This window comes from Heterodontus francisci, chromosome 19, assembly GCF_036365525.1.
Source record: "Heterodontus francisci isolate sHetFra1 chromosome 19, sHetFra1.hap1, whole genome shotgun sequence".
Classification (NCBI taxonomy): Eukaryota; Metazoa; Chordata; class Chondrichthyes; order Heterodontiformes; family Heterodontidae; genus Heterodontus; species Heterodontus francisci.
This window is the reverse complement of record NC_090389.1, coordinates 66,192,979-66,213,273: the sequence shown is the minus strand read 5'-3', so window position 1 is coordinate 66,213,273 and position 20,295 is coordinate 66,192,979. Positions and strand designations below refer to the sequence as shown.

At 41.5% G+C, this 20,295-nt stretch overlaps 2 protein-coding genes across 3 annotated transcripts in view; one reads left to right on the top strand and one right to left on the bottom strand.

Moving 5' to 3' along the window:
* Window positions 1-20,295, top strand: part of syn2b (synapsin IIb) — a 420,009-nt gene that overhangs the window by 265,566 nt on the left and 134,148 nt on the right. For both annotated transcript variants that reach the window (XM_068051834.1, XM_068051835.1), the window contains exon 5: window positions 854-943. In XM_068051834.1, coding sequence (XP_067907935.1) covers window positions 854-943 — 90 coding nt within the window. The remainder of the gene's footprint in view (window positions 1-853; window positions 944-20,295) is intronic.
* The window catches only part of LOC137380137 (metalloproteinase inhibitor 3-like), a 30,557-nt gene continuing 12,716 nt past the window's right edge, over window positions 2,455-20,295 (bottom strand). The window contains exons 2-5 of the mRNA XM_068051836.1: window positions 7,611-7,699; window positions 6,605-6,713; window positions 4,874-5,001; window positions 2,455-4,155 (exon numbers count right to left, since the gene is read on the bottom strand). Coding sequence (XP_067907937.1) covers window positions 3,958-4,155; window positions 4,874-5,001; window positions 6,605-6,713; window positions 7,611-7,699 — 524 coding nt within the window. The 3' untranslated portion in view covers window positions 2,455-3,957. The remainder of the gene's footprint in view (window positions 4,156-4,873; window positions 5,002-6,604; window positions 6,714-7,610; window positions 7,700-20,295) is intronic.

The window sequence follows — 20,295 nt, the reverse complement described above, 5'->3', positions numbered from 1 at the left end:
GATATTTTCTCTGGTGGGTGAATTAAGAGGGCATAATCGTAAAATTAGAGGTAGGCCATTTAGAGATGAAATCAAGAAGCACTTCTTCCACATACGCTGTAGTGAAAATCTGGAACTCACTCCCCCAAAAGCTTGTGGATGTATGGACATTTGAATTTTTCATGACTGAGATTGAAATAATTTTGTTAGGTAAGGATATTAAGGGAAATGGAACAAAGGCATTTAAAGGGAGTTGACTTTACAGATCAACCATGATCTAATTGAATGGCGGTGGAACATGCTTAAAAGGCAGAATGACCAATTTCTGTTTCTATGTTTCCACATTTCTTTATTTTATGCCACATTATGTAACATAACAGTATGTAGATGCCAAAACACACAACAGACATACATCAACATACAAATGTACAATACTGGGACACTGATGGAGGGAAAATTAGAGGGCTTGACAAGTTCTCTCTGATAACCTTTACTGTCCAATGGCATTGTGAGAAGCTTTGGATGAGAAATTTCAATCTATCCTCTTTGTCATGAGGCAATACTTAGCAAAAGAAAAGCTTAAAAAAAATGAAACCGTTCGTCAAATATGATCGTGCAATTGATGACTGTGATTGTTCGATATGAAAGCCCATCTGAAACAGCAGGTGGAACCAGAGAAGCTTTGTGTTTGAATTATAGCTTCTGGATTATTACTATCACAACACTGTCAGAGCTGTATTACATCACTGAAATGTTTTTGTTCCCTCTGAGATCTTGATAGGGATCAAAGCATAAAAAGCCAGAGGCAAAATCTGTATAAATATTATTGGCATATATACATTACTTACAATAGAATGTTTTTGTTCTGTTTCAGTTTGCTCAGTTGGTGAGCATCTACAAAAGCATGGGCCCAGAGAAATTTCCACTGATTGAACAGGTCTTTTATCCAAATCATAAGGAAATGGTAAGTGTAGCTCAAGTGTCTTTTTCTTGTTCTGAAGGACAGACTACTGTAATAATTCCAAACATAAAAACATACTGGATACACTATTCAGGAACATCAAATGTCGAGGGTTCAAAACAGCTAGAAGTCGTTTTGATAACAACCAATGATTACTACAACATGAAGCAAGGGTGAGGGACTGGAGAAGGCACCACACAAATAATACATTGCACATAGTCAGGCTGCTGCTTCTTGTTCTTTTAGAATCAAAATGTAGAACTTCAAAATACAGTTTTAAAAGCTATTGTTACCCCTCATTAAAATGAATGTAAATCAATTCAAGACACATTCGAGGCAATGGACATTATGGGTTATGCACACAATTGAATTTTTACAGTTATGCCATCTGAATGTGCCATTGTTGTAAGCTTATGAAAACTGCCCTTTGGTACTCCCAAATAATTAAGTCATTTAGTCTGTACATAAATATAACATATTGTATGTTGTATATATGATAACCTACATTTTCTGATATTGGCACATTAGGTTTCATTAATGGCCACATAAAGCCCTTAGGTATGAATTTTTGGTTGGAGTTACCAGTCTTGTGCATTTATAACATTAAGGTGACTGGCATGTCATAAGCTGTCTGGTGTAAGCTGTTCCACTATTTTGAAGGCTCCTCATATAACCCATGAAGTAGCTCTCAGGGTTGGAATAACAGCAGCTATAAGGTATTATTTGAAACTAAAAATCATTACTAATCATTTTGTGCTGAATTGTGCTGCTCACCATGCCACTGGGGATCAGTTCCTTATATCTAGCATTCACATTGCAAGAGCTTAATTGGTAATGACCAGCCAGTGACTATTCTTGAAAGGAGGTAGAGGAAATAAACAGAGTCTCTTTAGGATCATGTTAGGTCAAGAATGACATGCCTAAGATTGGAACAAAGTTGATTCTCTTTGAAAAACTTTGTAATGTGAACCCAAGCCAGGCAAGTCTGGAATACTAGAGTCTTGTTAATAATTGAGCAGCTAATTGTGCTCATTGATTGAGCCCGGAGGGATAGCTCTGTCATTGGGGAGTAGAATTCTTCCCACATGGCTTGTATAAGCCACTAAGCTAGCTGGACAAACAGTAAGAAACTTACCAGGGCTCTGTGCTGGTAGGCCGGACAGTTTTAGCTGGTTAAATTCCAGAATTACTTCTACATCGATTCAGGAGCCCTAAGGCTTGGCTCACCAGCCTGTGCCTATATTTTCTGAGCTTATGGAAGTGGAGTTATCCTTACAAAGCAAGAGTATGCATTTCATATTAGGCAAATGGGAACTCTACTTATGTGGATTTCACAGTAGTTTTAAGACTAATGCATGGTGATGGGTTTCCATGCTGACCTGATGTGCAGCTAATCAAAAATAAATTAAACACACATACTTAGATACTTTCAAAATAAAGCCAATCTGAGGTGTCAGAAGCTTTACAGAAAACTCACAGCACATTTATTAAAACATTAATAAGAAAGCTTTTTATTAGATATTTGGCAAGACAGCATAGTTCTTACAAAGCACAACATTCATATCAAATATCAGAAATCATCTTTGTATCTATATTTTAAAGCAGTATATTTGTGAATATTTTGTCAAATTTAAGTTAAGTGCTTTGAGTAGAAGTGGGGGAGGAACTGCAAAAAGATTGGTCTTGAATTTGAAATTGTTGATTTCAGATTTGCCGTGTAGCTTTCTTGCTGAACTTTAGGAAATATTGATCACAGTTATGAGCCATATAATTAGATTGGAGTATGCTAATAACAAAACAAGTTTTCTAGCTGCTTTTTCTGTCCTATTCAGTTATACTAATCAAAGATGCTCAATGAGAACTTGATGGGATTTGGATTCTACTAACTGAGCGTGAAGACTGATGCTTGAGAGCCCCATAGTCTTTGATGTTCTATTCTTGTTGTAATCATTCCCAAAATTTCCCAAGTATACTTAGTTTTTAGTGTTTTTTAAAATAAAAACTGCTAGAACCAGTTTTTTGGTGGGCCAACTAATGCATGGGCCATCAGTTAATGGTCTTGCTACAGTATATGAATAATCAAATATGGAACTTTTTTAACATATATCTGAGATAACTTAAGATCTAACATGCAGACATTATACTCACATTCATGGCATTGGCTATAGCCCCACTTTATCCTTTGTAGCGCCAGCGCAAATTGTATTTTACCACGGGCAATGGGGCAAACAATGTTGACAAGGACATCTGTTAATATTATTTGACACTAACCTTTTAAAAACAAACAATATCCTTTTCATGGGACTCTGTCCCTCAGAAAATATCGAACCTTATTTTTTTTAAAAAAAGGAATATTTCAGGGGACAATGGAAGGAATAACTTTTTTGTTTGTTGGCATTCATCGATGTGTTCATTTGCCCTGGTGCATCGCACAGATAGGCAGCTTATGTGCCCTTTGTGCTGTCAACCACATGTTAATATTACCCTGCATGTGGCACAGTCTTTAAAAAAAGTATCAATTTTTGACATGATTGTAATCTCATCACTGCCAGTGCAAAGATTACACTGTTGCACACAGGTACTTTAAACTTAATTTTTGTTTTAAATCCTGAATAGCATAACTAATGCAGCATCATTCTCAATTACAAAGATATATCTTCTTTCTAGTTCCACTCATATCTGTACAATTTATCATTTTTGATGTGAAATTTCACCAGTCAACTACAGAGTCAATATACATTTACAAAAGTTGTAATGATGGTTATGCTTCAGTTTGCCTCATGTGACAAAACTTATCATTGTATCAGAATCTAATGAGGGGCCATAATTGTTGCTTTTCATTCACTGGGATGTATTCATAAGAATGGATGAAGAAACTGCTATGCTTCACATAGCTAACAGGAATGCAGTAAACTGACAAAATGTTTGAATAGACAGGAGAACCTAAGGGATCTTTGATACAATTGCACCATCTGCAGCTGATATAGGAACACAACCTTTGTGGGGTGAAGGGAGACTCAGGGTTCACTGTAATAAATATTTTCATTCGCACTGGCTGATCCTTCTTCATACCAGTGACAGGAATCATCATCTCGCTTCATGCAGACACTATTTTTTGCCTGAGATCCAGCTGGGGTTTTCTCTGTTGCCATATCAGTCCAAACACACTGGCTCTTTGCTGGAGCAGAGCAGGGTAGACTGTGGCAGCTGACAATCTGGAGAATAGAAATATAAAAATGTATTTATCAAAGTTATAAAGGAATCAATTCAGATTATTTGTCTTTTGATAGTATATGATATAATACTTGCGTATCTTACAGGGGTAAGGTTGAGTTAATTCAGGTTTAACTCTGTAGAGTCTGAACCCCCATTCATTTTGGGCTTACTAACCAGTTTGGTAATCATCCCCAGTATATGCAGCTACTGAAGAAATCACACAAGAACCAACTGCTATTATATACTCCAAGTAACTAGTTGCCTGATGCATTAACTGGTATGTATGAACCATTCCATTCCACAGGTCCAAAATAAATTGAGTTCATATATTCCAATGTGCTGGCAGTAGCACTAAGTCGAGCACGTAGGCAGCTGGCATCGCATAAAAATTGTGCCAGTGCTCTATGATTGTCATCAATTAGAGAGGGGACAAATCAACCAGGGTTCCTGCTCCTGATTGCTATCAGTGATCGTGCTGGAAAGTACACTTGTGACTGTCAGGTGAGGACACGATCAGGTCCCTTGTAATGCCCTCTATAATGCCTGTCATCATTCACTGTCTCGGCTCACTCAAAGGAGGGTCACACAATTGCAATACTGAAGTGTTAGCAGCTCGTGGAACTGTTCCACTGCAATGATAAGTGCCATTGGAAAAGGAGTTGAGGGGGGGGAAATGGAAACAAGAAGGGTGGTAAAGTGTATAGCAATTTGACTTACTTGACAGGAACAGCCCGTTTCATATTTGTTCAACTTCAGGTTCCGTTTTTGTAATGAAGTTAGATTATCCCATCGAACAATCCAATTGCAAATTCCAATATGAACTTTTCCCTGAACACCAAGTTGGCCTAAAATGAGGAAGAACCATATATCTATACATAATATATATTAATGGGCGGTTGCATTAGACAAAAAGCTCCACTCAGAATTGGGGATAGAATGTGATTGCCCTCTCTCAAATCCAGACTAAAGTCGAGCAGCACTGTGCAGTGGCAGTAGAACACTGTCCTTAGTTTTGTGTAAGTGCATGCTTCCTGTAAGTGCAACAGTTAACTATGTTACACCCTTCAATGATTTTTAATCAGTCATATTTATTACAATTATCCCACAGTATATTCTAATCAACACAAGTTTTTTTACTTATCTTTAATTGTCTAATTGTAACACATAATTGACTCTGAGCTCTGACTTCCAGTTTCTTCGCAGTTACAAATAAGTTACAAAAACTAAAAACAATTCAATAGTTCAGATCTAGGTAGAAAAGTGAGGAACCCTTTAAACAATCATTCTTACAATTGGGATCATTTACATGCCCTACCTCTCCACTCAGACTCTTTCCTAGTCACACAAAACAATCTAAAATAATGTGCATTTCATCTTCCTTTCACAATGGGGCTGAAAGTCTATGGCCCTTCCAGCACACTGCCACCTCAACTCCAGTCAGTTAGGAATAGCTTATATCCAATGAGTAATTTATTTAACATATGTAGCATCCTATATATCAGAAAAATAAATAAGGTATTGTTCAATCTTTATATTTTATTATGTATTCTGAATGGATAGACCATAGATTATTTATGTTTAACTCACATCTGAAAAACAACCAGGAAAACAAAGTGTTTGATTAAAAACTATAGAACCTCTAAAGGATTGTATCATTAGTTGAGTTTGAAGGATGATTCTGAATAAAAGTCCTGAATTTAAACAAGCATGTTTAAGCAGAACCTTAGTTTAATGTAAAAATTTGTTGCAAAAATATTTGATAAATGGAATGAAAATTAGTTGAATCTTTGCTAATTGTTATGCTTTGTAGCCCTTGCTATAAAAAGCCTTGCAGTAAAGAGTTTTACTATAAAAATAAATGATTATTTTTCCCATGTTATTTACTTATGTCTGTAACTGTGGTATGTTGAGGGACCTAATTAATTTATTTGCTTGCTTGCAGTGGATATACAACGCACTATTTTCCAAGAACCAATCAAAAACATTCCTGGTTGTTTTCAATCTTTTTCCAAACTTCTTTCCCAATTCTTTCAGTGAGGGACTCATTTCTAGACTGCAGCAGCCTCCTCCCCTCCCTCTCCACCCTCCCCGCTCCTCCTCTTCTCTTTCCCCAGCCCCTCCTTTCCCTCCCTCCTTCCTCCCTCCCTCCTCCTTCCCCTCTCCCTCCCTCCTCCTTCCCCTCTCCCTCCCTTCTCCCTCCCCTCTCCCTCCCTCCTCCCTCCCCTCTCCCTCCCTCCCTCCTCCCCTTTCCTTTCCTTCCTCCTTCCCCTCCCTCTCATTTTCCCCTCACATCCTTTCTTCCCATTCTTCCCTCCTCTCTACCCATCCCCTCCCCTCCCCAGTTGAATTATTCACGAATAACATCACAGGAGATCTGCAAGTTTTTCAATGAATATAAATGAAGGCATCCAAAACAATGAACATGTTCCCATTAAGTTCTTACCTTACCTGTTATGAGGTATTGGACATTGGTTTCAAGCTCTAGACCACATGCAGCAGAGCTGGAAGCTGTGTAGACATCCTCTACTATTTTCTTCTTTTCAAATCCTTTGTGCATCTGGTGAAGGTTTGAACATTAATGCTTTTAGGAAAAAAGACTACATCAACATGATCAAATGCTTCACTTAAACAGCCTAGTTTTCTTCTCTGAACACCACACTTTGAAACTAGACTAAATCTTGATTAGAAAAACTATACTCTCCCAACTGACAAATGCATTTTCATACATGTACGGTTGCTTGCAAGACAGAGGTTCATTGCCTAATTGTTTAAGTAGTCAGGATGCCTGTGAAGAGCATTTATGGGTAATGGGTTCATATATTAGAAGGATCTTTGAAGTAAATTACTCAAATATAATTATATGTTTAACATTGTTCCACATTGATATTTTTCCCAATAAGACTTAGCTGATAAATTAAATATGTTCCTCTGATCTCTTGACAACAAAAAACAAAAATCAAGGGCTGTATTTATATTAAAGAAAAATAAAACTTTAGTAAACTTCTACATGGTGACAAGTAGAAATTTATTGTTGAAATATCATAAAGGTTAGAAAACTTCAAAACGACTGCTCAGAATTATCTGTGGCAAATGGCTTATTTTCAACAAGAACAAAGGTAGAATTGTGCCTCTCTAATAATATGAAATTATATTTTCAACAACCATAATATAACGTTGTTTACCAAAGAGTCATGTTAAAGGCCCAAGATAAAAAAAGACTATGACTTCTGAAAATCCAAATAAAAACAGAAAATGTTAGAAATTCACAGCTGGGTTAACCATCATCTAGTACAGAAACATAGGGTCACAATTTGGACTAGACTCTTCACCAGAACATTAACCTCTCTTTGTCTTTAAGTTGTTGACTGACATTCTGTGCATTTCCAATGTTTTCTGTTTTTGTTTCACATCCAAAGATCCATTCTGCTTACTAAACTTTTTAACCTTTGTTTACCTTTTCTTGCCTTACTGCATACTGGATCGTATCAGCTTGCATGTTGTTCGAAGAAACCAACTTTTTACTAGTGACTAATACTCGTATCACTATTAAAAACAAAATGAGAGAGAAAATGTTATGGTAATAAAAATATTTTAATGAACAGGCATGGAAAAATGAGATGTGTTGTAACATAACCTTATCCCTGTGCTACAGTAAAGGTTTCGATAAAGAAATATTTGTTACTAGTTTTATTCTTGTTCAGAAGTAAGGTTATCAGTTCATTCTGGTATACTTCAAAGATCTGACTTCTAATGGTGAAGATTTTCCTTAAGAGCAGGAGTATGGTCATATTAATCAGTCATACCAATGGTGACTGGCTGTATTCGTAAATAATTCTGCACCATTAACTCAGCCTAATTCCTGACTGAGTTTAGTTGCAATTACTTGCATCCACAAAATTTTATTTAATATGCCAAACCCATCAAAAATTAATTCGTAATTTCAACAATTGACAGTACTGAATGAACTCGCATTAGATAAAGAAAAATTCAATAAGTCTTATTTTTATGCATTGATTTTTGTAGCGTTGCACACTGAACCAATCTAAAAACCCAAATTGATTCCTTGTGTGTTTTGGATTTATTTGGATTCAAATTAACTATCTGTTGTACACATACAAGACAATGTTTCCGTCTCGTCAGAGCCTGTACATTTGTCATTAGTATTGCTTTTACTGTCCTGCTATTCTCAGGGGGTTGTGTGACTTTGGAACTCTCTGCCTCAGAAGGTGGTGAAGGCGGGGTCATTGAATATTTTTAAGGTGGAGGTAAATAGATTCTTGTTAGGCAAGGGAATCAAAGGTTATTGAGGGTAGATGGGATTGTGGAATTCGAGTCACAGATCAGCCATGATCTTATTGAATGGCGGAGCAGGCTTGAGGGGCCGAATTGCCTACTTCTGCTTCTAATTTGTATGTTTGTATGTTTGTATTCTCTTGCTAAACCAATGTAAAAGGTGGAAGGAAGACAGAAATTGGTCATCGGCAGTGGCATAAAACATGTGATAGTAAATGGACAACCTATTCTACACCCTGCCTGACATTCTTCTCCATTGACATTGTTACGACCAGGTGGGGCAGGGGTCTAGTACTCCCCTCTCAGCCTTTTCCTGGTTTGGCCGTAACAGGGTTTAATTTTTAAAACATTGTGTTTTTAGCTTCCCCTCAGTGAATCCTTGCTCGCTGCTCTTTAATTGTGATTGCAAAGAAATCAACCTTACAGGTTTTCTCAGATTTATACAAGAAAGGTGTAAGTTTATTAACCTTAAAACTCTAATTCAGTTAAAACTACTAAAAATACGTGACACGACCACGCTAGCATGCATACGCGAGAAACACACACACAAATAGGGACAGAGGAGGAGAAAGAAGGAGAAAGGTTTGAAGTAATAGTTGGAGTTCAGTTACGGGTTTTGGACTGGATGTAAAGTCTTTGATTCAAGTTAAGTCTTGCAGTCCTCATTGGGGCCCAGTGCACACTTTCAAACTTGTTTCACTGGTCTTCGGTCTTGAGTCTTAAGTTACTTCCGTGGGTCCCTGAAACTTTGTGTGAGAGAGAGAGAGAGAGCTTTGTGGATTCCTTCAAGCTTATTAGACACTCTCAGTGGAGGGGGGTGGGGGGGAGGGGGGTGGATGGGGGGCAGGGGTGGAATGCTGGCTCATTGACAAAATCCATCTGGCTAATTGAATCAGGGAGCACTCCCATTGTCTTCTTCATGCAACAATGCAAATGTGCAGCCATGTTTTCAGCCACTGTTGTGGTCTTTTTAAGCAAGTTATTTCAAGTCCAGTAACAGTTCAAAAACAATGTTCCATATGACGAAATTAATATGTACTCATTTTGGCAGGTGTGGTTTCTGTCACAACATCCACTGCAGAGCACCTGAAAATTGACCAGATTCGGCACTGAGCTGGCCGGCTGACGGTGCCCATAAGGGGAGGGCACAGATCCCGTGGAGGGCCAAGAAGTGGCTAGCAGTAGGTTGTAAGACTTCTGTGGGGCCAGGAAGAGAATGAATAATCCTTCTGGCCACACAAAATCTTTTAAAAAACCAAAGCTTACCTTTTCCCGAGGGACTTTCAACAATCCCTTTAAGAATCACTGGTTAGCCACTTAACACCCAGTAGATATGGAACTAGGATGTATGGTGCATGCTCCACCCATTTGTCCATTAAAATTGCAATCAGGGATTTACAACCACTGTAGAATCTCAATTTGTGTACTTAAAGTCTTCCACCTGTTTTGGGCAGGAGTATTGAGCAGTCATTTAAAGGCCTGATGAAAATTGAATCAGCTAGGCAAATAAATATGCAAGGTGCCCACCAGATTTTTTCTGTTAGCTGTTTCTTTTTCATGAATTGACAGCCAGCAGTTTGAATTTAAAAGTGTAGTTAATGCATCACAAGTGGAAATGCAACATCTTGTCATCTACAATAGATCTTGGCCGGAATTTTTTGTTGGGCGGGAGGCCCCACCCACAGGCCAAAAAGTCAGTGGTGAGCCCACCTCAGCCAGGCCTGGGAGCCAAGCCGGGATTTTTCGCTCCACAGTCTCTGATCTTGATCTTGTGCAGGACGTACACCTCCTAGAGACAGGAAGTTCCACCTAATGGAGCTGCCAGTCAATCAGCGGGCCGGTAGCTCTTAGTCCCAGCGGCGCCACCAGGAGCGGTGTCCACTACAGGGTCTACACCCAGCCATCGCAAGCGAAGTGAAGGACAGGTAAGTTTTTAGGGCCTCACAGGGGACAATTGGCCGGGTCCCGGCAAGGCAATGAGGGTCGGTTAGGGGGGCAGGGGAAGTGTTGTGAGCTGCTGGTGGTTGGGACTTCGGGAATGGACCTCCATGGGGCACCGGGTGCCCGATCAAGAGGGCCCCAACCCCCAGCCCACAAGGGTATAAAATACCCACGGCGGCAGGAGGAGGCCCTTAAGTGCCAGTTAATTGGGCACTTAAGGGCCTTGATTGGCCTGGGGTGGGCAGGCCATTTCTTGCCGTCGCCGCCTTGCGTAAAATTGCAGCAGGGGCGGGAGGGTGTTGGAAACAGGACCCCCCCCCCCCCCCACCCCCGGCCTCCCACCAATTTTACGCTCCCCCCGACCCACCCCCCCAACCACCAGCCCATTCATTTGGGGGCCGTAAAATTCCAGCCCTACTGTCTGTTCTTCATGCAAGGTTCTTTAATTCAAATAACTAATAATTCATAATTTTTTCACACTATCTTTCTATGTTACTGCATTTACATTGCTTAATTCAGATATTGAAATATTAATTTTTTTGTGCAAAAGCAAATAATAAGGCATGGACTGCATTTTAATCCCCCGTTTTAACCTGCTGAGAACCATTTTTTACTTCAGCCCAAAATGGGCACACGGTTATCTGCAGCACCTGGGTAAAGCCATTTTCATGGTTGGGCCTCATTTAAATTTAGCCAGCAAGCTGTGGGTGCTAATCAGGCACTCCGTTGCATCTCAGTCATTTTGGAAGGCCAAAAATCGCCCAGCTTCTTCAATGGAGCCAGCCAGCAGGTTGGGCCTATTTTTGGGAAGAGGTGAGGAGGGGGTCAGTTGGGGAGCTGATCCTGGGATGGTCAGAGAATGGTTGGTTGTTTCTCCTTTTTTGCAACTGTATGACTATCCCATCTTGTTTTTGATATGGTAAATTCTCCCAATAATAGACACTACATCAAGATACTGCGGTAAGTGTTCCTGACAAGCAAAGCTTGGGTACATTAGGAGTCCCACTGCATCTGGGTGTATCAGACATTTTGCAATAATTAATATTCTGCTGCTGCTACTTAGTGGTTAACCCTTGTTCTGTGCTGTCAGTGCAATACTCCCGATGGTAATTAATGTATAATGGGATCTAGCTGAAAGCCAATCCTACATTTAAATAATTTTAACTTCTTAGTCTTTGTAACATTATGTTTTTAATATGAGTTCATGAAAACAAAGATACTTTATTCTGAATCTCGATCGTAAGTAATTTTTTTTTATTGCCAGTCTGAGTGATTTAATGAAAAAACATTCAATAATAGATTCACATTCCCTGCTGGGAAAAGTCTGTTTTCTGTTTGTAATTTCTTTACTAGATAAAAGAAAATGTTACTTTTCAGGCTTCTGCTGCCTGCAGATTAACTGATTGTACAATTCAGTCACATATGCAATGCAGTCAGAAGCGAAAGGAGCCAGATTATTCCACTGATCACCCCATTGCTACATACTTAATCCCTGCATCTCTCTTTCAGCATTTTTAATCTGTACAGTTACATATTGACAGACTGTCATACTAAGTGCAGATCATTGGTTTACAAAATGGAAATAAAATTATAAATCGAGGCTGTAAGTGTTACTTTAGGCTAAAATATTCAAATTAAACTAATTTTGTTTTAAATTCCAAGTTAGTAATTTAATTTACATATCTGCACTCTCACAAATTCAAAGCATTTTAACCCTTCATAAGTTGTGCTTGATCAATGATGACAAAAGCCCTGGAAGCCGTTGCAATAGAAATCATAAAGAGGCTGACAGAAATAATAGTAGAAATCCCACTGAGACCCAACAGGACAAGGCAATGTCCTAACATAAGACTACTTATTTGATGCAAACGCATACACACAACACTGTAGTTTGCAAAGAGTGAAAAAAGCTGTAATTAAATAAGGAGTCCAGATCATGTCACAAGCCATGAAGATCTAATTGGTGTATGCCTTTCTTAGATACCATCTGAATAACTCTCAAGATTTAATAACAGTGCTGTACTGTTCTCAAAAAACTATCCTCCATCCTCACAAACTATGATCCAATCACCCTTTTCTCTCCAAGATCCTTGAATATGTTGTTTCCTCCCAACTATGTGTCCATCTCTCCCATAATCCCATTTGAATCCCTTGTCGGGTTTTCATCTAACAGTACCAAAATGGCCCTAACCAAAGTCACAAACAATATTCTCTGTGACAGTGGCATTGGTGGATTGGAAGACAATGTAGATGAGCAAGCGTGATGAGTGAGCATGACCTCGCTCCATAAACTTCCCACCTCTTTCTCATCCTTTTAGAGCCTTCTTAAAATCCACCTCTTTGGCCAAGTTTTTGATCAGTTCTCCTAATATCTTTGACTTGGTATCCATTTTCTTTATCATCTTTACTTCTCTGCATCCTTCAACACAATGGATTACATGATCCTCCTCCAATAGCTCTCCTTCATTGTCCAGTTCCCTCGGATTAGCCTTGCTTGGTCCCATTCTTACCTATCCAATCATAACAAACAATCTCCAGTAATTACTTCTCTTCACCCAACCCCTCCCCCCCCCCCCACCCCCCACCGCAATCATCTCCAGTGTTCCCCATTGCTCTGTCCTCATCCTGAGCTACATGTTGTCCCTTGGTGACATTATCTGAAGCCATGAGGTCAGATTCCACATACAGTCTGATAGCATCCAGCTCTATTTCTCACCACCCCTCTCGATCCCCCCACTGCCTCTGTATTGTAAGGCAACTTGTCCGACATCTAGTTTTGAATGTGCCGTAACTTTGTCCAGTTAAGCTTGGGAGGACCATCGCCATCGTCTTCAGCCCCCACCAAAAACTTCATAACCTCATCACTATGAGCATCCCTTCCATGTCTCCACCCTGAACCAGACTCTTCTACAAAGTTGAGCTTCCTACCTTACACCCCTCCATCACAATCCAATCCCACACTAGGTCATGCTCACTCATCACACTTGTTCATCTGCAAAATCTTCCAGTCCGCCAATGCCACAAATTTAAAATTCTCATCCTATGTTTAAATTATTTCATGGCCTCATCCCTTCCTGTTTCTGTAACATGCTCCCCCACCCCAAACTCTCCATTTCTCAGACTCCAGTCTCTTGTCTCCTAGTCTCCCTTCCCCCAAACAATGGCAACCGTGTCTTCAGCCGTCTGTGGCCCACTCTTTGGAACTCCCTCCATAAACCTTCCCACCTCTTTCTCATCCTTTCAGAGCCTTCTTAAAATCCACCTCTTTGGCCAAGCTTTTGATCAGTTCTCCTAATATCTTTGACTTAGTATCCATTTTCTTTATGCCTTCCTGAAGCACCTTACATGTGTGTTGTTATTATAAGTCCCATTCTACACCATCACCTTTGTTCTATTATGTGCAGATGAAAGACATGCTCATGACAGTTGAAGATAGTAGTCTAATGGCATTAATAGAAAACTGAAAGAGGCTATTGTAATGCCATCACTGTAGTGATCTTTCTAGTGATGGAACTGAAAGTTATAATAATGAAATTAGCTCAAATTTTGTCAGTATTTGCAGTCATTGCTCCTCTGAAAATGAAAGCAAATTCAGGAATGTGCACATACACTGTTAAATGTGGAAATCCAGAAGTTGCTGTCAGTGATTCTACATTTCTCCAAAGGGCGTGCTCTTGCAGGCGCACCCTCCAAAGCCAAGACTGCAATCAATTAGAAATCACAAAATTAATGAGAACTTAGCAAAATTGAAGTCAATGGGAATCAGGGGGAAAACTCTCCTCTGGTTGGAGTCATACCTAGCACAAAGGAAAATGGTTGTGGTTATTGGAGGCCAATCATCTGAGTCCCAGGGCATCACTGCAGGAGTTCCTCAAGGTAGCGTCCTAGGACCAACCATCATCAGCTGCTTCATCAATGACCTTTCCTCCAATATAAGGTCAGAAGTGGGATGTTCACTGATGAGTGCACAGTGTTCAATATCATTGTCAACTCCTCAAGTTAACAAAGGGGTCCGTCCATGCCCACGGCAGCAAGACCTGCACAACATTCAGGCTTAGGCTGATAAGTGGCAGTAGCATTCATGCCACACAAGTTCTAGGCAATTATCATCTTCAACAAGGAAGAAACTAACCACCTCCCTTTGACATTCAATGACATTACCATCGCTGTATGCCCCACCTTCAACATCCTGGGGGTTACCATTGACCAGAAACCTAACTGGACCACCCATATAAATACTGACTTCAAGAGTAGGTCAGAGATTAGGGGCTGAATTTTAATGGCACCCCCCCCCCACCCCCAGCAGGGGGACCCGGAAAATCCTTCCAGGGCAGGCCTGCCACGGGCCTCGACACCAGGAAGGCCCCACCCCATTTTACTTCCGGTGGCAAGGCCTCAGGGCGGCCCCCCAGCCCTTCAGCAAAAAAAATTAATTTACATATGTTAATTAAGCTTAATGCGTGCAAATTAACCTTACCTTTCAACGACAACCATCTGACGCCAATATTCCGGCCAGTTGCCAGAAGTCCCATGCCTTCTGATCTCCTTTCGGAGATCCGAGGTAGAACACTGCTGGGAAGACGGGAAGAGTGAAGTTTTCAGGGCGGGGGGGGGGGGTGCGGGGGAGCGGGGAAAACTGTTACGATTGTGTGAGGGGATGGTGGGAAGGGGTTGAATGGCGAAGATAATAATGTTTTGGGGTAAAAGGTGACAATATTGAAAATGTTAGCCCCTTTAATTAAACAGGACTTATTTCAGTGTTAATAGAGAGCAGGTGATGCTCATTATAGTTTTGTATTTAAGGGCTGGCTTTTTGCCCAGTGGGGAGTTGCCTCTGGACAGAGAGTTAGTTCAGAAGGAAAGAGTAGGAACTGATGTTTGGACTGAACTATAAATTGCCAATAAAACAGTTGTGGTTCAGAGACTGCCATTTGCTTCCTCATTTTGGTGATTGGACATCTGCCTGTTTAAGGTCAGGACTGACAAAAAGTTTTTTCGGGTTGGGGGGAAGAGGGAAATAAATATCTTGTTTGGTCATTTGGAGGTGGAAGAGGGGCTTCGATCTTTAATTGACTGTTTAAATTTAAATTTCAAGTGCAGTACTCTTTAAAAATTTAAATTAGTTGTCAGGGCTTGAAGCCCTTTAAAAATAGTGCCACGCCTGCACGGTGGCACTGGACGCCGTTGCAGGGACAAAGCGCCTGCCCTCTCTACATCATCGGGGGCGGGTGCTCTGTCCCTCTATGTTAATGAGCTACTGCACGAAATATCACGGCGGCTCCGTGGCGCATGTCTCATGCGTGCGCTGTGCACCTTTTGTAGCTCGCCACCAAGAACGGTGACAAGCTAATAAAATTCAGCTCTAGGAATTCTGTGGCAGCTAACTCACTTCCTGACTTACCAAAGCCCATCCACTATCCACAAGTCAGGAGTGTGATGGAATACTCGCCACTTGCCTGGATGACTGCAGCTCCAACACACCCAAGAAGCTCATCACCATCCAGGACAAAGCAGCCTGCTTGATCACCCCATCCATCACCTTCAACATTCACTCCTTCTACTACTGGTGCACAGTGGCAGAAGTATGCACCATCTACAAGGCGCACTGCAGCAACTCACCAAGGCTCCTTTGACAACACCTTCCAAACCCGCAACATCTACAACCTAGAAGAACAAGGGCAGCAAAGGCATAGGAACACCACCGCCTGCAAGTTCCCCAAATCACACATCATCCGGACTTGGAACTATGTTGTTGTTCCTTCACTGTCACTAGGTCAAAATCCTCGAACTTCCTCCCCAACAGCACTGTGGGTGTACCTACACCACATGGACTGCTGTGGTTCAAAAAGGTGGCTCACCACCGCCTGCTCAAGGGCTGTTATGAATGGGCAATAAATACTGGCCTTATCAGTGACGCTCACGTCCCAAGAATGAATTTTAAAAAAGAAGCCTGCCCTTTTACTCTATTCACTTCATTGTTAAAACCCTTGAAAAAGTTACCCCTTGTTGAATGAGGTGTAACTGGGTTTGTAATGGTGTATTAACCTTTTCCTCACTAACATCCAGGGATTTGAGAGAACTGTCCCACAGAGTGGTCAAGCAACAACTTTACATAGTCATACTAACAGAATCATACCTTACAGCCAATATCGTGTAGTCTTCCATCACCATTCCTGGGTATATCCTGTCCCACCAGCAGGACAAACTCACCAGAGGTGGTGGTACAGTGATATACAGTGAGAAGGGCATAGCCCTGGGAGTCCTCAACATTAACTCTGGACCCCATGAAGTCTGATGGCATCAGGTCAAACATGGGCGAGGAAACGTCCTGCTGATTACCACCTACTGCCTTCTTCAACTGATGAATCAGTGCTTCTCCATGTTGCACACCACTTGGAAGTAATACTGAGTGTAGCAAGAATGTACTCTGGATGGAGGACTTCAATGTCCACCACCAAGTGTGGCTTGGTAGCACCACTACTGACTGAGCTGGCCTAGTCCTGAAGAACATATCTGCCAGACTGGGCCTGTGGCAGGTGGTAAGACACCCCAATGAGGGAAAAACCTACTTGACTTTCGCCTCACCAATTGATCTGTCGTAGATACACCTGCCCATAACAGTATTGGTAGGAATTACCACCTTACAGTCTTTGTGGAAATTAAGTCCTGTCTTCACATTGAGGACATAGTCCACTGTGTTGTGTGGCACTATCAATGTGATAAATGGGATAGATTCAAAACAGATCCAGAAGCTCAAAACTGGGCACCCATGAGGCACTGTATGCAATCAGCAGCAGCAGAAGAATTGCATTCTACCACAATCTGTAACCTCATGGCCCGGAATATCCCTCACTCTAATTACCATGAAGCCAGGGGACCAACCTTGGTTCAATGAAGGGTGTAGGAGAGTATGCCAGGAGAAGAACAAGTTACACCTAAAAATGAGATGCCAAGCTGGTGAAGGTACAACACAGGACTACATGCATGCTAAACAGCCAAGGCAGCACACTATTGACAAAGCTAAATGATGCCACAACTGACGGATCAGATCAAAGCTCTGCAGTCCTGCCATGGCCAGTCATGAATGGTGGTGGACAGTCAAACAATTAACCAGAAGAGGAGGCTCAATGACCTTCCCCATCCTCAATGATAGTGGAGCCCAGCATGTCAGTGCAAAAAACAAAGCTGAAGTTTCTGCAAACATTTTCAACCAAAAGTGCTGAGTGGATGACCCATCTTGGTCTCCTCCTGTGGTCTTCACCATCACAGATGCCAATTCCATTCACTCCATGTGATATCAAGAAACAGTTGAGCGCATTGGACACAACAAAGGCTATTGGCCCCAACATCATCCCGGCTCTAGTACTGAAGATTTATGCTCCAGAACTAGCCACGCCCCTAGCCAAGCTGTTCCAGTACAGCCACAACATTGGCATCTACCTGACAATGTGGAAAATTGCCCAGGTATGTGCTGTTCACAAAAAGCAGGACAAATCTGTTCCTGTCAATTACAGTTCCATCAGTTCAGGTAAGTCTGACTAACATGATTGAATTTTTTGAGGATGTAACAAGGAGGGTCGATGAGGGTAATGCATTTGATATAGTCCATATGGATTTTAGCAAGGCTTTTGATAAGGTCCCACATGACAATCTGGTCATGAAAGTAAAAGCCCGTGAGGTCCAGGGCAAAGTGGCAAGTTGGATCCAAAATTGGCTCAAAGGCAGGAAGCAAAGGGTAATGATCGATGGATGTTTTTGTGACTGGAAGGCTGTTTTCAGTGGGGTTCCACAGGGCTCAGTATTAGTTCCTTTGCTTTTTGTGGTATATTTCAGTGATTTGAACTTGAATGTAGGGGTTATGATTAAGAAGTTTGCAGACGGTACAAAAATTGGCCATGTGGTTGATAATGAAGAAGAAAGCTGCAGACTGCAGGAAGGTATCAATGGACTAATCAGGTGGGTTGATCAGTGACAACTGCAGTTCAGTCTGGAGAAGTGTGAGGTAATGCATTTGGGGAAGGCTAAAAAGGCAAGGGAATAAACAATAAATGGTAGGATACTGAGAAGTGAGAGGAACAGAGGAACCTTGGAGTACATGTCCACAGATCCCTGAAGGTGGCTTGAAAGGTCGATAAGATGATCAAGAAGGCATATGGGATACTTGCCTTTATTAGATGAGGCATAGAATATAAAAGCAGGGAAGCACCGCAGCCTCACAGCTCCAGCGGCCCTGGTTCAATTCTGGGTACTGCCTGTGTGGAGTTTGCAAGTTCTCCCTGTGTCTGCGTGGGTTTTCTCCAGGTGCTCCGGTTTCCTCCCACAAGCCAAAAGACTTGCAGGTTGGTAGGTAAATTGGCCATTATAAATTGCCCTAGTATAGGTAGGTGGTAGGGAAAAATAGGGACAGGTGGGGATGTGGTAGGAATATGGGATTAGTGTAGGATGAGTATAAATGGGTGGTTGATGGTCGGCACAGACTCGGTGGGCCGAAGGGCCTGTTTCAGTGCTGTATTTCTAAACTAAACTAAACTAAACACTAGTTATGTCACAGCTGGAATATTGCATGCAGTTCTGGTCACCGCACTTTAGGAAAGATGGGATTGCATTAGAGAGGGTACAGAGGAGATTTATGAGGATGTTGCCTGGACTGGAAAATTATAGTTATGAAGAAAGATTGGTTAGGCTCGGGTTGTTTTCTTTGGAACAGTGGAGGCTGAGAGGAGACCGAATTGAAGTGTATAAAATTATGAGGGGTCTAGATATAATGGATAGGAAGGCCCTATTCCCCTTGATTGAGGAGTCCAAAACCAGGAGGCATAGATTTAGGGTAAGAGGTAGGAGGTTTAAAGGGGATTCAAAGGTAAGTTTTTCACTCAGAGGGTAGTGGGGATGTGGAACTCACTGCCTGAGAAGGTGGTGGAGGCAGAAACCCTCATAACATTTAAAAAGTACTTGGATATGCACTTGAAGTACGGTAGCCTAAAGGCTATGGACCAAGAGCTGGAAAGTGGGATTAGGCTAGATGGCTCCTTGTTGGCTGGTGCAGACATGATGGGCTGAATGGCCTCCATCCCTGCTGTAAATTTCTATGATTCTATGTCAGTCTACTCTTAATCATCAGCAAAGTAATGGAAGGTGTCATTGGTAGTCCTATCAAGCAGCACTTGCACACTAATAGCCTACTCATAGATGCTCAGTTTGGGTTCCATCAGGACCACTCAGCTCTAGACCTCAATGCAGCCTTGGTCCAAACATGGACTAAAGAGCTGAACTCAAGATGAGGGTGATTGCCCTTGACATCAAGACAGCATTTGATCGAGTGGCTATCAAGGAGCCCTAGTAAAATTGAAGTCAATGGGATTAAGGGGGAAAACTCTCCACTGGCTGGAGTCATACCTAATGCAAAGGAAGATAGTTGTGGTTGTTGGAGGCCAATCAGCTCAGCCCTAGGTCATTTCTGCAGGAATTCCTCAGTGCCGTATCCTAGCCGCAACTGTCTTGAGTTGCTTCATCAATGACCTTTCCTCCATAAAGTCAGAAGTGGGGATGTTCACTGCTGACTGCAGTGTTAGTTCCATTTGTAACGCCTCAGATAATGAAGCAGTCCATGCAGCAAGACCTGAACAACATTCAGGCTTGGGCTGAAAAATAGTAAGTAACATTCGTGCCACACAAGTGCCAGGCAATGACTATTTCCAATAAGAGGGAATCTAACCATCTCCCCTTGGCACTCAGAGGCATTACCATCACTGAATCCCCCAGCATCAATATCTTGGGGATCACCATTAATATCCTGGTGGTCACCATTGACCAGAAACTTAACTGGACCAGCCACATAAATACTGACTACAAGAGCTGATCAGAGGTTGGGAATTCTGCGGTGAGTAACTCACCTCCTGACTCCC